This window comes from Chrysemys picta, chromosome 4 (assembly GCF_011386835.1).
Source record: "Chrysemys picta bellii isolate R12L10 chromosome 4, ASM1138683v2, whole genome shotgun sequence".
NCBI classification, from domain to species: Eukaryota; Metazoa; Chordata; order Testudines; family Emydidae; genus Chrysemys; species Chrysemys picta.
Genome location: NC_088794.1, coordinates 34,278,505 through 34,295,889, shown reverse-complemented (window position 1 = coordinate 34,295,889; position 17,385 = coordinate 34,278,505). Strand labels below are relative to the sequence as shown.

Sequence of the window (17,385 nt, the reverse complement as noted above, 5' to 3'; positions counted from 1 at the left end):
CCATGTAGGGGTGCAGCCAGCCTTGCAATCTAGCCCTAAACTATGCTTACTTCTGACATGGGCCAGTGTCCTCTAAGCACTAGAAGGTGATGCCAAGTATCATTTTTTCACTTGTGACTTACGTTACAATTGGAATTAATCTATTCAGAGGTGAAAGGCTAATGTGACAACCTGGCAAAGAGAGCTGGGGGGTGCAATGCTGGAAGTTTTAAATAATTACCTCTTTTTTAAAAGCAGTGACTCCCAAAGCTGTCACACAGTGTCTAACAGTGCTGCATTTCAATCAGAGAAACCATATTTTGGATTGTTGCAGTTCAGTGTTTAAAAGAACTGCATTTTTCTGATTCAGAAGCCATGGTGAAGCAGTGCCAGACTTTTCAGAACTGTATCAGTCAAAAACTTTATATGGATTAGAAACTGAAACAAAAGGCGGATTTGTTCAGCATGAGCAAAGCAGACCAAGTGTCTTGCTCTGAGGCTTCTCAGTTACTCATCACACTCAGATGTGTCCAGTAGGTAGCACTGTGCCCGTCTACTAGTAACACAAATTACAGTAGTTCCCCTCCCCCCAGCAGTGTTCTCACTGGTACGAGAGAAAATGTTCACAAGATAGGGATTTCAAGCCTTGGAACCAATATTAGATATGACCTAAAAACATGGGGACATTTCCATAGAAATCATCAGCGATAACTACTAAGCTTCTCTGCCTCTGACCTTCTTCCTTTGTTTTTGTTACTGTTTGTTCTCTATGCGAGTCTTCTTCCAAATCATTGTTGTGCAGCTTCTTTTCTTCTGATGTTTTATATTGGCTCGTGCATTATCTGTTGCTTCAAAGAAAACTCTTAATTTTACTGGTGGCAGAGGTGCTACCAATCCTGTCCCTGCTCCAGCAAAGGACTCTGTATGAAAAGCAAGAGACACTGGAAACACAAGCAGAAAAGGGAAACGCATTCTGTGAGTTAGAAACGAGTTTTGGGGAAAGAAGGTGGGAACATGTGGAGCAGTTTGGGGAGCCACAGAGGGTAAAACAACATCAATATTCATCTTTTAGCAGCGCTCATACTGCCCTAAGAACATATCCAACCTTGGAAACAAAAGAAAGCCTCTAATGCAGTGGTTCCCAAACTGGGGTTCATGAACCCTCGGGGGTTCACGAAATGTTACAGGGGGTTCTCGGGGAAAAATTCCCTAGTGGCGGACAGAGCTGTCCCTAGGGACCCAGGGCAGCATGGGACCAGCAGCCTGGAGCCCCTGGACTTCCAAGAGCGAAGCAGATCAAAGCAAGCGCATCTATCACACTGGGGAGATTGAAACTTCAAGACTCCTTATAAGAAATGGAAAGGGAGGTGGATATTTTTTGCTGTTTTTAAAATTAAATAGGCAGCTAGTATTATTTTCAAATTATTATGAAGAACAAGTTTAAGCTTTGTTTTAACGTGTGCTGTTTGCTTGAACTGCTCAAGACCTGAATGCTTGTATAAGAGGAACTCTTTGAGTTGGCTTCTTAGATACCTTCCTGCTGTTTCACATCTGATACTTCTTGATGAAACATAGGAGCCTTGTCTTAAAACAGGCTTATTCAAAGTGATACAAGCTACGAAAGTGAGATCTTGGAAGAGTGTTGCCGTTTTCATAATGTAATAAAAATACTGTAATGATAAATAATAATTAATAATAAATTTTGTGTAATAAGCATGTCACAAAAACAAATTGTGTATTTCCAAGATCACTGCTTTTACAATTTATACTCAGGTAAAGGAGAAAATCCCTGGAAATATTCTTTTTTAGGAGGGGGTTCAAGAGACTTGACATTTTGGTGAAAGGGGTTCACAGGTTGTTAAAGTTTGGGAGCCACTACTCTAGCGAAAGGAACAGGCACAGCAGTGTCTGGGGTTATAAGCACAAAAGCAAGTTGTTCATTTCACTGACTGTCATGAGGAAACTTTGTGAGTGAGGAGGGCAGAAGGGAAAGAATTTGGTCTTCCCTGGGTATTTCACAAGGAGAATATTCTGCCTAGTGATCAGTAGAAGAGGGAGATCTGTAGACCTCAGAATTATGGAGATTCAACAGAGGAAAAAGCAAGTCTCTATGGCAAAAATATATATGGGCAAGTGTTACATAGCATGTGTCTAAAGTTGGGAGCGCGTGCAAGCCAATGCAGTGATACAATAATGACTGTATATAGCAACTCTCAGGGAATTGATAATACTATGGCAATTCCTTTACAAGTGATGCCCTCTTATAATTATAGGCCAGATTCTGATACGTGTAGTCCAGCTTAGTAGTACCCTACTTTATGAGTAAGGGCTGATTTCAAATGGGATGCTTCATAGAGGAAGGAACTATTGACTCAGACTATTAGAATCTAGCCCAGGGGTCGGCAACCTTTCAGAAGTGGTGTGCCAAGTCTTCATTTATTCATTCTAATTGAAGGTATCGCGTGCCAGTCATATATTTTAATATTTTTAGAAGGTCTCTTTCTATAAGTCTATAATATATAACTAAACTATTGTCATATGTAAAGTAAATAAGGTTTCAAAATGTTTAAGAAGCTTCATTTAAAATTAAATTAAAATGCAGAGCCCCCCAGGACCAGTGGCCAGGACCCGGGCAGTGTGAGTGCCACTGAAAATCAGCTCGTGTGCCGCCTTCGGCACGCGTGCCATAGGTTGCCTACCCCTGATCTAGCCCTACGTAAATAACTTCTGGCACAGTGTAATAGCATTTAAACTACCAGCGGAGTGGTTCACATTCCCAGCATTGGTCAGGCCCTTCAGTCAATGATACCTGCAAAAATTCCCAGTATTTTACCCAGCAACGGGAGAGGGGAGATTTTTGCTCTAATTTCACAAGTTGTGCAACAACTTGTACTATCATAATGCGAGTACAACACTTAATCCAATAAAGCATGCCAGGAATGTTTAAAATCCAGGCCTTTGGGATTTCTTCTTCTATAAATGCACCGCAGTTAGAACCAAGAATAGCTCTGAGATATGAAATACTGAACCCACTGGAGCTACATACTGGTGAACCATTCTCCCCTATCCCCCATTTTAGGTGGGAGATCACCACAGGTGAATGGAGAGGTATGGCATGCATGGAGCCTAGCAATGGGAACAGATGGAAGGTACAAGAGAGTAGAATTATACCTTACGAAAAGAGAATCTAAGCATTTGTTCATCCAGAACATAAATTGGGAACAGTCTATTGGAGACATGAGGTTTCCGTCATTTAATGCAATGCCTTCTCTTTATTCTTGGAAAAAAACCTGCTGTTTCTATTTAAAAGGCAAAGGATATCAAAATACTATTTCTTTTCTGGCTTTCTATTGCCTGCCACTAGATAACCATCTAGAAAAGTTGGGGGAAGAGAAACAGGATAAGAGGATAGCAAAAGCATTGGCAGGTACTCATACAAAGATGAATCCTGCTTGCACAGACACTTTGAAAACTCTTTTTCTTTGGTTTCTCAGCAAATGCAGTAGCCATATGATTGGCAACAGCTTTAAAAACAAACCCCAAACCATCAATCCACAATCACTGCAAAATTGTCAAGTGTTGGAAATACATCCTTTCTGCTTTTCTTTAGAGAGAATCCACTTAAACCTTTATGCTTGTTAATAGGTTATATTTATTTACTCTCTGCAGTATGAGAAGCCGGAGATCTGCAACAGTTACAGCTACATGCCATGCAAACCTCATTCGGACACTGTCATTGTCAATCATGCCTCCTGTGCGGGAAGCATGTCAAAGGGAAACAAAATAGAGAGTGTGCTGCAGCACTTGACAGCACCTCCTCCCCCTGCTTGCGGGGCTGAGTTAGTTCAGAGCCTTCCTGGCTGAATGGTATTCTCTTTTCGAACAGCCCCCCATCACCACCACTCAATGCTTGGGGAAAGCTTTGATGTCTTCAGGGGAGAAAAGCAAACCCTCTTTATCTGTCACTCTGAACGATTGCTAAGGCATTGCCTTTGTGAAACATTCCAAAGAAACAGTCTGCCATCAGCCCATTGTAAATGCATGCACGTTACATGCAGAAATACCTTGTAAAATATATGGATATGCATCTGTGCAGGATGAATGGAATAAAAGGAAGCAGCTCACAGAGAATATCCCTTGAGGGGCTGCCATGGCTAGTTTCAAAAAGGACTGTTCCTGCCAACATTCTGTGGGATTTCTCCAGCACAGGCTTCAGCTGGCTGACTGCGCTATAATCTCAGTCGGAGACGGACGATAGCCTTAGAAGAAGCATAAGGCTTAAAAGGGCAAGAGAGCCAGCGTTCCCATCTTTTCAGGAAGCTTTGGGGGTAAGCCGGGATAGACATCAGGAGCTATTTCTGCCCCCAGCAGTGTGTGTGAGAATGTGAGTTGGAAAACAGACCGCAGTCCTACTCAGACGCTTTCTATCAGCTTATCTGAGGCTTAAAGGGCACCCTCTCTGTATTTCATAGTGCCTCTTAGTACGAGGCCAACTCGGTGGACTTGCATTAGTTTATCATGTCCTGAATTCTTGGTATCAGAGCGTCACACTAGTGCCGGAGGAAGTTACCGACACTCAGTGATTTCTGATGCACAAGGCACTGCAGCATGCGTGGAACAGACAATTGCACAGTAGTGCTTGATAGAGAGAATATCACTGTCACACATGCACACACCCTTCCTTATACCTCCGGCAACACATGAGAGAATGGAGAGTCTGTAGTAAGCAAAGCATCATTTCCAACCACAGCCCCCCACGACCACCCCCAAATGCCAATATGGTGCTGCCATCATTTTACGTCACCCCATCCTTCCATTCCCTGCTCATGATCCACCATGGGAAAGTTCAGATGGAGTTACTGAAGATAGGCACTCCAACAAAACACCTTCCCATGCAGGGATCTGGATGGGGCTATTTTGAAACAAGAGGAACTCCCTTTCTCTTCTGCCTTGCCGATCAAGTCACTTCATTTTTACATGGGTAAGAGCATTCATGATCCACATCCCTGACCGTGCTCCCTCAATCAGCCTCCAAACCCCTCACTTTCCTGCGCCAGGCAGAGAAACACCCACTAGCTGGCTTTTACCAGCTGCTTTATCTATTAAAATGATGACGTAGAGATGCACGCACGTACATGCCATCATGTGTGCTCCAATGACGCGTGAGTATTGGGTAAATCCAGGCCACAGAATAACAACCTCAGATAACCCAAACTAGACGAGGCAGGCATTGCATTCTACCCATAGCTCAGAGACATTCACACAAGGACCCACAACTGCTGGGGAAGAAAAATCACCTGCAGACTCCTGATACAGGGCTTAATGCTGCAAGGTGCTGATCTAAAAGAACATTTAACCATACGCTTAACTTTAGCCATGTGAATAATCCCTCTGACTTCAATGAATCTATTCATGTACTTAAAGTTAACCATTGTATTCAGGTAGTCAAAGGCATACATACAAGTGACCTTTTGTTCAGTATGTTTTGCCCTATATCAGTGTTGTGACCTACCTGTGTAGAACACAGGGAAATGGGAGGGTAAGGAGGGTACCTAGATGACCTTGATCCTGACTTACCACAACCAAAGAAAGATTGGCCTAGACATTGCTTACATCCAACTTTCAGTGCTCACAAATTGGAGGAAACAATATGAAAAAAAAAAAAAAAACTTTCAATACCCAGTGTTTTCCCCCCACCTCTTACTAAAAAAAGGGGAAACAAAGGCAAACAGCTCTCAATCTCAGATGTGTACTCACCCAGAAGAGAAGGTTGAAGACAAACATTAGGTACTTGATGCACTGCAGGCAGTTGTGAGCCATGCTGCACCTCTTCAGCTCTAGGAGAAAAATAAACGAGAGATCCAGGTAAAAGACAACGTACTTGTTCCCCTTGGGGGACGTGTACTTAGCCTTGGTGGCTTTAGGGCCCGGGTTGGTGTGGAATCCAAAAAACGAGTTGCTGGCGGCCCCAAACTGGCCACCATACATGCTGCTGTAGCGACGGAAGGCGCCATTTGGAAAACTGTAATCCTTGCTGTCCAAAGAAGGACTCCTGTGATAGGTCGATTCATCGGTGCTAGACCTGCGCATGGTGACTTCCGATTGTTCCACGGTTACTACTGATGTGATAGTTGTTGGATGTTGGCGGTGGGGGGCAATACGTTTATTTATGTTTTCCTCTCTCCTTATCCCCCTATTGCTTTGCACCAGCTGTTCTTTGGTCTGCCATTCTGTCAAGGAGTTAAATGTGCTGTAAAGCAGAGGTTGGCAAACTGGAGTCTGCTCAGCTAGGAGTTAGGGAACAGCGTGCTTCCGTGTGAGAGAGACTTCTGAACAAGTAAACATTCCCTTTGGTTTCACGCTTTCCCCCCCTAGCCCGCCCTACTACCAAAAAGCAAATGAAGAAACAGAGATATACTGTACCCAAAGCAATTAATTTAAAAAAAAGGAAGTATGATCTCGCTTTTTTTGCAAATGCCATATAAAACCCTGGCTCCACATGCTAAAAACACACAAGAGGGAAGGTGCACAGACTTGTGGGCAAGAACAGAAATTATCCAAAAGGCAAGCAGCTCCCGTGCCCCATTCCTGTTTGCCACATTGCTCTGCCCTGAGATGCTCAGCTCACTTTAAAGATCCCTGTTTCTCCTCACACAGACAGAGCCTATGGTAAGTGAGCCACGGAGCTTCATTCACAGTGCTGCTGACACTCCTCTGAGACTCCAGTCCAATCATGCTCTCTGCTAGTATACAGTCACAGCTCTGTGGTCCATCCCTGCATCTGAAGCAAGAGGCAGAGAGAATGAGCGTTCTTACTGTATCTCATGAATGCCTGCTCAGCATTCTCTCCAGCTCCTGCCCTCCCCCAGCCAATCAAAATTACCCTCAGACAACATTACTCCGCACCACCACTACCTTGTTTAAAATAAAAACCTCCCCTTGGTTTCTTCTCAGCAAATCCAACATAAGCTGCTTTTAACCAATCACTGCACAGGTGGAGGGACTACAGTATGTATCTTAGATTTAACCAGGTCCATTCCCCTGGGTAATTCTATTCTCTATCAGTCCTGTGTACATCAAAGCTTGGAGCAGGTTTTAATCATCCTAGCTGCTAGTGGCTCCTCAAATTTGTAGTTCTCAGCAAAGAGCAACTGAATTTAGATTTGGTCTGAAATGCAATTGGTCCTGCAAGGATTGGTATGCATACATTACACATCCAGATTCACAGGCACACATATAGAATGTGCTGCATATGGCATACACATAGAGAGTGCTATAGATGACAGCAAATGTATTTATTAACCCACTTATGACAATTTATCAGATTTTAGACCCAAAAAATCATAACAGTCCCATGCATATATATTTGTTTTTGCAGGAGATGCTATTAAAACTCACTTGCCTGAAGACTGGTCTGGCTTATCTATTATGTTTACTCAGTGTGGGGACTTCTCTTTTTACTTTTTTTCAAATCAGTATCATCTGACTTGTCACTCAGTTTAAGGCTATTTCATTACATTTGCTTCTCTACCTACCTATCTGTTTTTCCACACCCAATCTATTGGGTTGGTGTCACGCTCTGCGTGTGGGGCTCACCTCCCCACAACTGGCCCAAGCTGCTCTAACACTTCAGCAACTAGTAGAAAATCTTTCACACAATGCAACTTTCTCAGAGAGGAAGGATGTGCTTGTAGTTAAAGCATTGGACTAGAACGCAGGAGAGCTAGATTCAATTCCCTGCTCTGTCACATACTCCCTGCGAGACCCTGGCAAGACGTTTTTGATTTCCTTCTGCCTCAGCTCCCCATCTGTAATATTAACACCTCATTTCTGCCATCCTTTGTCTTAGCAATTTATATTGCAAGCCCTTGGGGCAGGGACTGTCTCTTACTATGCATATTGGGGCAGGGTGAAGAGGTGGCTGGCTGATATTTTTAAAGATTTGTTCATGTGAAGAAATAGGCCAGATAAAACCAGGTCATGCGCGCGTGCGTGCAAACACACACACACACACGCACACACCAATCAATTTATTTAGCAGCAAAGTTACCTTTCTTAGTTCATTCCTGCAAACAAGCCCCGATTCAGTTCATTTATAAATCGTGAAGACTTCCATTCATCTTCTTCCCCAATATATAAATATACAGCACACCTGCTGCTAGTATTAGAGAGAAAGCACTGCACTAGGTGCTAAGAACATTCCAATTCTGGCTCTTAGCCCACACGCCTCTACAGCCTTGTCATAACTTTTTTGTACCCCAGTTTCCTTATCTATAACAACAAACAACAAAGATATTTCACAAGTGGGGCTCTTTCAGGCCTACAGCAACTGTCCTTCCCTTTCCTTACAGGTACAAACTCCATCCCCAATATAAACTCCTTCTCATCTAGGATACACAAACAGTCCAAAACAAACAATCCTTCCAGCTCTGAGTTCTGATTCACCACTTACTTCTCCGTAGCTTCCCTCTCTGCTTCCGTCTAGGTATGTAAGGCAGGCAGACCCATTTGGCTGATGAACTCAGCTGCCTCAACCTTACAGAACCTTAACCATTCCCTACCTGGTCCCTGATTGCTGCAGATAAGCCCAGGAGAGGATGAAAATTTGAATCATCTGACTTCTATGAGGTGGCCCCAGCGTTTTCGTAAGACACAGATCGGTAGTGTACCCTGTCCATAACAATACCGACCCACCTCACAAAGGGATGATGGGGATTAATTAATGTTTGATAATTTTTTTTTTTAGATAAAGAGTACTTAAGTATGATAACAGCCTCTGCATGACCATCTCAACACAAATTGTTTGCTATCATCATTTAATTCTAGTTGTTTCTTTTTAAACCACTTTGCTCATACCAAACATATCTAGGTGCTGCTGATGCACACATCCACTTGGTGCAGCCCAATGTACCTGGCGTCTCTCAATATCCCAGAATGAGAGTAGGGTGACCAGATATCTCGGGATCTAGGTGTTTGTCTCGATATTTCGCGGTATTCCTTTTTTTTTTTTGCTCCGCCGGTGACCCTCCCCCCCATGTGTCCTGATATTTTCTTCCTCTCATCTGGTCACCCTAAATGAGGGTAATGAATGGAATGATAATCCAAAGGGAATTTCCCCATGCATTTTAGAAGCGGGCTTTCTGTGCCTCTGCCCATGCCATCCAAGTTTATCCTCACAGGGGTCCTGAGGAAACTCAGGGATTTTAATCATTAAAGCTCCCTTACTTCCCGTCTCGGGGCTGTATAGAGCAAATTCCATGCTCCAAGCAGGGAAACCCACAACCACTTCACCTAAAACAGCCCGAAAAGACATCCATGGGAAAGAGTGAAGCACCTCTGCAGCAATCCCCACCTCTACCGACATGGGGGATGGGAGAGTGGTGTAGGACGGAGGAAAGATTAGCTTTCTGGTTAAAGGAGTGGACTGAGAAGGAGAAAATCTGGATTCAATTCTCAGCTCTTCCACAGACTACCTGTGTGACCTTGCACAAGTCATTTGGTAGCTTAGTTCATCTTCTGCAAAATAGGGGTAACAATACTTCCCAAGCTCACAGGGGTGCTGTGAGATTAAAATAATGTCTGAGAAGGACTCAGCTACTGCTATGATGGGGCCATATATGTGTGGCCACATGCACCCCTGTATTCACCCACTACTGTAATAACCATTGTACAAAATATGCCTTGTGAGGTATCACTTGAAAACTAATAACTGGCTGGTCAACATAATCATGGTGAAATGTGTGTAGCAACATTATATGTGAAGTTATGAACATAAGTTGAAATCATGACCGAAGTGCATTCACGACTTGAAGAATGAGTAAACCTGCTTCTCAAAGACAAAGGACAAGCTGACACCTTACCAAAGCTGATGGGCAATCACCTAACAGATGGAAACAGATCTGCATCTTAGCGAACAACAGCATGGAATCTCTTTCAGCACTTTGGGGGGGCAATGGACCTAATAGATCTGGACTGTCCAGGAGAGGGCTGGACAGTGCTGCACACACGTTTTTTGGGGGAAATCCTGGACTAGGAGTGTGTTTGGGTCATCTTGCAACTAGTAACCAAGGCTGCTGGGAGCCAGAGTGTGACTGGTGTTGCTGACAGGCTGCTGGTGTCAGAGTTGCTGGACCAGGGCCATGGCTATACACAGACACTCAGGGTGTGACCTGCATGCTGTTTGGGAGGAGCCCAGGTTGGGAGCTACAGCAGCAAAGCATTGTGAGGCATCCCAGGTTGCAGGGCAGGGATGACACTGCCCCTCACTGGTCTGGATTGCAGCCCATAATGCCATAGTATGTAAATAAAAAGAACTACCAAACTAAAAGAATGGAGAGGTGTATGTAGGTTGCTGAGCACTGCCCCTTTCTTAGGGGTCAGGAAACACCCATGTGCCTCCAGGATGTACAATGTGAGTGAGAAGTGATTCACACCATTTAGCACACACCCCTGGTGAGCCTACAGAAATGCACACGATTATAAATGAATCAATATAAAGAAAAACTAGAAATAATGCCTCTCATACTCTGCTGAAATAGTGTCATGTCATCATTTATTAACAACAATGGTGCCTGTCAAGGCTGCTTCCCCACTTTGAACTTTAGGGTACAAATGTGGGGGCCTGCATGAAACTTCTAAGCTTAACTACCAGTTTAGATCTGGTCCGCTGCCACCACTCTCGATGCTAATTCCCTTCCCTGGGTAGCCTTGAGAAACTCTTCACCAATTCCCTGGAGAATACAGATCCAAACCCCTTGGATCTTAAAACAAGGAGAAATTAACCATTCCCCCTCCTCCCTTCCACCAACTCCTGGTGGATCAAGATTCAACCCCCTTGGATCTAAAAACAAGGAAAATCAATCAGGTTCTTAAAAAGAAGGCTTTTAATTAAAGAAAAGGTAAAAATCATCTCTGTAAAATCAGGATGGAAAATAACTTTACAGGGTAATCAAACTTAAAGAGCCCAGAGGACCCCCCTCTTGCCTTAGGTTCAAAGTTACAGCGAACAGAGGTAAACACCCTAGTAAAAGGTACATTTACAAGTTGAGAAGACAAAGGTAAACTAACACGCCTTGCCTGGCTGTTTACTTACAAGTCTGAAATATGAAAGACTTGTTCAGAAAGATGTGGAGAGCCTGGATTGATGTCTGGTCCCTCTTAGTCCCAAGAGCGAACAACTTCCCAAAACAAAGAGCACAAACAAAAGCCTTCCCCCCCCCCCCCCCGCCCAAGATTTGAAAGTATCTTGTCCCCTTATTGGTCCTTTGGGTCGGGTGTCAGCCAGGTTACCTGAGCTTCTTAACCCTTTACGGGTAAAAGGATTTTGGAGTCTCTGGCCAGGAGGGATTTTATAATACTGTACACAGGAGAGCTGTTACCCTTCCCTTTATAGTTATGACAGTGCCCCACAGTGTTTCCAGAGTGTAATAGGGACCAGCTTAACATCTCCATTATAAACCCTATTTCTGAGGGGCTCAAAGCTAGTTCCTTTTCACTGGCCTCCAGATGTCACATTATGCCATTCATTAAAACAGATTTGACCCTCCCTCATGGCAAGAAATCAATCGCCCAATAAAAATAAACAGCAAATTCTCAAGCTTCTTTTCCCTCCTCCTCCTTCCCCCTCTCCCCCCCGCTTCCCAACATAAGGTCATGGGGAACAGGAAGGAACCTGACACTCTTGAGAGGATGGCACAGCACAAATATTAAAACCTGCCACACAATCAGTCCTTAATGCACATGTGTGGATTTATTTATAAAGCCAAGACGTGAAGCAGAAGAAAGAGTTTCTAAAAGTGGCTCCTGGGTAATAAATAATAAACAACATACAGGGCTACCTTTCAGACAGGAGTCTTTCCACACTGAAGTGGCCAGACATGGGCTAGTGCCAGTGCACCCCAATATGAAGGATGGTTCCACCTCAACCTTCACCACCCCAGTGACAATATAGCTCATAGTATTGGCAGCTCTTTTAAGGCAGCATATTTCTCAAATGCGGCCACCAGGGGCTTTTCTTGCGGCCACAGCCTCCTGGGCTATTATTGGGGGGGGGGGAGGAAGTAGCAAGTGGCCCCTCCCCCCGCTGTTGCTCCTGGATGCACTGTCTTGGTGTTGATTGCTGAGGCGCCAGCAGAGGTGGGGCCCTGCCTCCCCTTTGGAGACACCTGGGGCATAGTGTTGGAGAAGCAGGCAGCCAGTGAGTTCCCCACCTTCCTAGGGGCGGTTCGGCTCAGTCTTCAGCCCTGGAGTGGTGGGGCAGCACGCTCTGGCCACAGGTCTTCGGGCTCCAGTCTCCCACTGCCTCCCCCCCATCCACTCCATTTCTCCTGGCCCCTGCTGCCTCCCCTGACCCCCTCCCCCATCCAGGGCTTAATTTGTCCCAAGGCTTAACAGGGCTGAGTAAATCTGTTGTAAAAAGCAATACTTGTATGTCTGTTAATATCACTTTTCACAACAGACTTACTAGCTAGTAATAAAAAAATTTACAATGATTTGGACACATATATGCGCATATTTATTTGTTTTTCCTAAAGCTAATTAAGTATTTTAGGAAAAAGTGTGAGAGTAGCCACCAGCAAGAGTTGGTAGTCACACTCTGTGGCCACCAAAAAATTTGTCCCAAGAACCCCTGTTTTAAGGGATCTTTTTGGCAGGGAGCTTGCTATTCTCTCTTCCGTCTAATATCTATCTGTTGCTCACTATCAATATACAGTAATTCAGTGGCCTATAACATGCATATATAGAATCCACCTCTTTTTGATCAATTCTGTTCTAAATTAGAAATTCCTGCAGGAGACGGGAAGAAGTTTTGCACCTCAAATGCAGAGCCCTATAGAAACAGCATTGCCATCAAAGGGCTAGATTCTGAATTGGACTATGTGCCCGCAAGGCAGTCAAAACCCTCCTAACCGCTATCCAAGGGCTACCTGGACTTTAGATATGGGTGATTATGAGTAAATAGGGCTACTCACTTGTTCCCTCCCTGGAGCAAGTGCGCAGGAAAAAGCAAGGAATGGGCAAAGCCCCCTTGGTCTCCAGCCAGAGTAGCTGAACCAGTCCAGGAGGGATGTAGTAATTTCTGCTCATATAGGCCAGCAATAAATTAACTCCCCTGTCAAGCAAGGAAAAAACAGGGAAGGAATCCCAAACCAGCCCACATTAATCTTTATTACCCATCCACTTTCCACATTCTCAATTGCATCTGTACATTGTTATCCTTTGGCCAGTTCATATTGATTCTCAGATACAAGAAAGAAATCACTGTGCAGTCTCACTAACAGAGATTCAGTTGGTGCGGATTTCAGTGGTACACTAACATTTATGTTGTGACAGCTCTGTCCACATTGGTGTGAGTGGAAGTGTCATGTCATGGTGGAGTAGATTTACGTCACAAAATCCTGGCCCATGGAGTAAAGAAGATTGCACAGTAATAACATAAAACAAAATCCTGGCAAAAGATCGATACTGTAACAGGCTTAGATGTTAAAGGCAGAATTGTAACAACTCCATTACCCTTTTACATCCTCTCTCTGAGCAATCTCATCCATTTACATGGCTTCAGATATCATCTCTATACAAACAACTCACAAATCTACCTCTTCACTCCTAATCTGTCTCCTTCCATCCAACCATCTTGGCCTGTCTCTTTGACAACTCCTCTTAGCTGCCTCATCCTCTTCTTACACTTAACAAGGTGAAACCCAAACTCCTTATCTTCCTTCCCTAAACTTACTCAACTTCACCCTTTTTCGATCATGATTAACCAAACTACCATCTTTCCTGCCAAATGGGCCTGTAATCTGGGGGTTATATTTGGCTACTCCCATATCCAGGCCACCTCCAAATTTTCTTTCTTCTTCCTCCTCCACAAGAGTTCCCAGGTCTATGCTTTCCTTTCCATCACTATGGCTAAATCTTGCAGAGTCAGATTTGAAGTCAATTGAAACCAACGGATTTTGGATCACTCCTTCATTGTGTTCACCTTCACTACTACATCCTCCCTCCTCTTTGACCTCTCTCTCACGCACGCACACATTTCCCTCTTTGATCCATACAAGATACAATGACTTAACTGATCGTCTTTCTTCGTCAGTTTGTTCATGTCACTCCTTTCTTTGAATCATTCCAACCGCTCCCCATCTGCTATTGCTGGAACTTTAAGCTTCTTTTCACTGTCTTCAAAGCTCTAGACAACTCTGTCCCTGCCCTTAATCAAGCTGGTCTCAATTTGCATTACCCCCTCTCCTATGCTCCAGCAGTGTCCCTACCTTCAACAGCCCATTTGTGAGCTTCTCACATAAACCTTACCAAGTATTCTCCTATGCTGCCTCCTACATATGGCACAATAGTCCTTTGCTCATCTGCAAGAATCCAACCTTGCCTTTCTTTCCAAGAATTTTCACTTTAAATTGTGGTGATGATTCCAGAGCAGTCAAATCTATTACAAAGTGGCCCACCGAATAAAAACGGCAACCACTGCAAAAACTATAGTATATTTAGGTGTCTCCCTCTATTCTTCCACCATGTGTACATGCAACACTGCACTCTACTAGATCGAAAATGACACATGCTCAAGCGTATGTGGTTCTAAGACCTAATACTATCACAGGAATGTCTCTTTCATAGGTTACTGTGATGGTTCCATGGGTTAGTATGATAATAAATCAATTATGGGTTTATTACTACACAGTAAATACTTAAACATGTTAATTAAATATACATACACAGATACCTTCAATGCTTTACATTAAAGCATTAATTAAAACTGACTGCACTGCTTCTCTCTCTGCAACAAGATAACTAGTAAATAAACCTCCTTTCCGCTGTTTTTCCAATGCGCATGTAATGCCTTAAGAGCTGCTGTGAGGTCAAATTTGGCCCAAAAATTTAGGCTTTGTAAAAACAAGCTCTTCCAAAGGCTAAGACTAATAGAAATGTCTCCATTATATTTTTAAACATTACAGTAGAATCTTTTAAAAAAAATCTAAATAAGCATTTCTCTGGCCTGTTTGCAACTCCAGAACTGTGAGAGTGAAACTGAAAAGAAAAAGAAAAAATCATGAAGCTGACTAATCTATTTTCATTGTCTAAGTCTAGAGAAATGCAAAAAGTAAGCAAAGAACAACAGCAGTAAAAGATGCATTTGATATTTTTAAAGTTCTTTTGCTGTTAATAATCCACAGCTTTCAAAATCACAAGTAACTAACTTCTTTCACAATATGGGCGTTCCTGGTGTTCCGTGTGCAGTCGTTTATACTCAGCCAAAGTTGGGACAATGTGCATGCTCTGATTTGGAAACATTTTACACTCATTTTGCACAGCTGTAACTGATTTTTACAAAGTGCAGGACAACAGAGAATCAGGCTTACAATTTTTGACCTGACCATGTCCCTGTAAGATAAATGGTGGAACAGAGCCATTTAAGGTACATAGTTTCTGTTCAAAAGGCAGAGAGCTCTCTAATGTGAACATCAGACATACGTGAGCACATTGACAGATGGCTGTATTATTATTAATTATTTGAGTTGGAGAGCAGCTTTCCCATCTATAGGACAAGGAGTCGAAGATCTGGTGAATCACTGTCATAGTACACTAGCCTTAATCGATGTAATGACCCCTCTCCTCCCTTTCTCCCACATAGATTTTCTTGATTTTCTGACACGCTGCACCCTGGGTCAGACACTTGAATGCCAATGGTAGAAAACTAAGGCTGAAACAGACAGGCTGAAACAGAAAAAATATGGTTAAAATCCGTGATCAAAGGATATATCTTGCTGCCCCCTGACTCCTGTGTTTCTCCTGCATTTGCTCCTTGTGGGGAGGCAATGGGAAGTAGTGAGAGCAGCGGGTTTTGGAGACGGCTATCAGGCCTCTGTGAGGGGGACAGAGCTCCGGAAGAATGTGCGTTGGGGCTGGTTACGCTGTTTGTGTATGTACAGTTCCTGAACAGAGAGGGATTATATGTCAGTGAGATAGGCCCAAAAAACCTAATAAGAGCTAAACGGGCAAACCAACTACTTGTTTGTCATATTCTGGGCTGTAACCACAGAGCTCACCTGCTTAAGTAGCAATATTTTGGCATATGATGGAGTGGGAAGCTTAGGATGAGTATCAATTTAACAGCCTTTTATCATAGACAGAATTATGAAAAAGTTCATAACCACCGTGGAACCTATTTCAGTGAGAAACCGAATGAACAGTTAAAGAAGAAGAAGGAAAAGGCCCTAGGGATTTGCCTTGCAGTTGTTTATTCCAGCATGGAACACATTCCTTCCCTTTTGTTTACAGGGTCCTTGCTTTGGCATTGGCAATTTTAGCAGTTAGACTTTCAGTTTAAAGAGGCTAAGCCCTGGATATTAGAATGTAAGTGATGCTCTGAGAGGGGAGGGGAGGGGAGAACAGACATTCTAGAGGTTTGCTCAACTATTTGAATTTACCAGTCTTTTGGTACCCAAGCGCCCTTTTTTTTTTAAGAGCTACTGATGCCGCCAACAAAACTTTGAAAAACATTCAACTCAGAGGCAATTCCACTTATATAGCAGATATGTTTTCTATAATTATCTTTCCTTATAAATTAAGGAAATTTGCATGAAAAAGGATATTCATTTAACAGCTCTTCCTCTCCTCCTGCTGATATACACCTGAAGTCATGATCTTTGGTTCATGGCATAATTAGTTGCTATGGAAATAATAAAATCATAGACAGAGAGAAGGTATTTTGGGCATGATTTACAATGGCGTTTATTTATGCATGTGCAAAGTTGCATACGCAGGAATTGGCCCACTTTTTACGCGCATTCACCTACGTGCAAAGGTGAAGTGCAAATGTGATGGAATTTACACCCACAACCTCAGCTGGGCACATGGAATTTGCTCATGACAATTCTAGCACCTGCAAGCCCAAACAGCAGTGCAAAGAAAATAGAGGAGCTGATGTGTGTGTGCACGAGCACAGTGCTTGCCCCTAAGCCCAGTGGAATCAGTGCAAAGACTATCTTTGACAGAGGATTTTGGATCAGGCTCAAAGTTCTATGTGCATGACTTGGAGGCCTCCTTTTCCATATTGGGCCCTTTAAGTTTCTTGTACACTTCTCTGTTAACACAGGATTTTTCCCTGGGGGTTTTAGTGCTTTGTGCTGTCTAATATTTAGTGGTCCAAGTGAGGAGCTTCCACAGTTTCCCTAGGAATAACTATTTATTTTTATGTCATGAGCAGAGAGGATTATTGCTTCAGATGGGGGATAAGCAGCTCTAGCAGATGAACTCTTAAGAAGCAAAAGACCAGTTCTCCTGCCAATGCCCTCAGTAATAAAGAGCAAAGGAATAGAAATGCAGATCATGCGACATTCTGTATAAGTTGAGTTGTTGCCCAAAGAGAATCTTTGCCAGACATTTCCATGCAGAGTC

The 17,385-nt window shown here is 43.3% G+C and overlaps 1 protein-coding gene across 18 annotated transcripts in view; it reads right to left on the bottom strand.

Annotated features, from left to right (window-relative positions):
* Positions 1-17,385, bottom strand: part of TSPAN4 (tetraspanin 4) — a 716,150-nt gene that overhangs the window by 313,225 nt on the left and 385,540 nt on the right. For 16 of the 18 annotated variants that reach the window (XM_065594660.1, XM_065594664.1, XM_065594659.1 and 13 more), the window contains one exon: positions 5,737-5,816. Coding sequence is in view for 11 of the 18 variants with exons in the window: in XM_005307286.5 (XP_005307343.2) it covers positions 5,737-5,816 (80 nt within the window). In the remaining 7 variants the exon portion in view is untranslated. Of the gene's footprint in view, positions 1-5,736; positions 6,340-6,402; positions 6,773-17,385 lie in introns of those variants that run through there. The other 2 variants (XM_024109648.3, XM_024109647.3) reach the window with 2 other exon arrangements.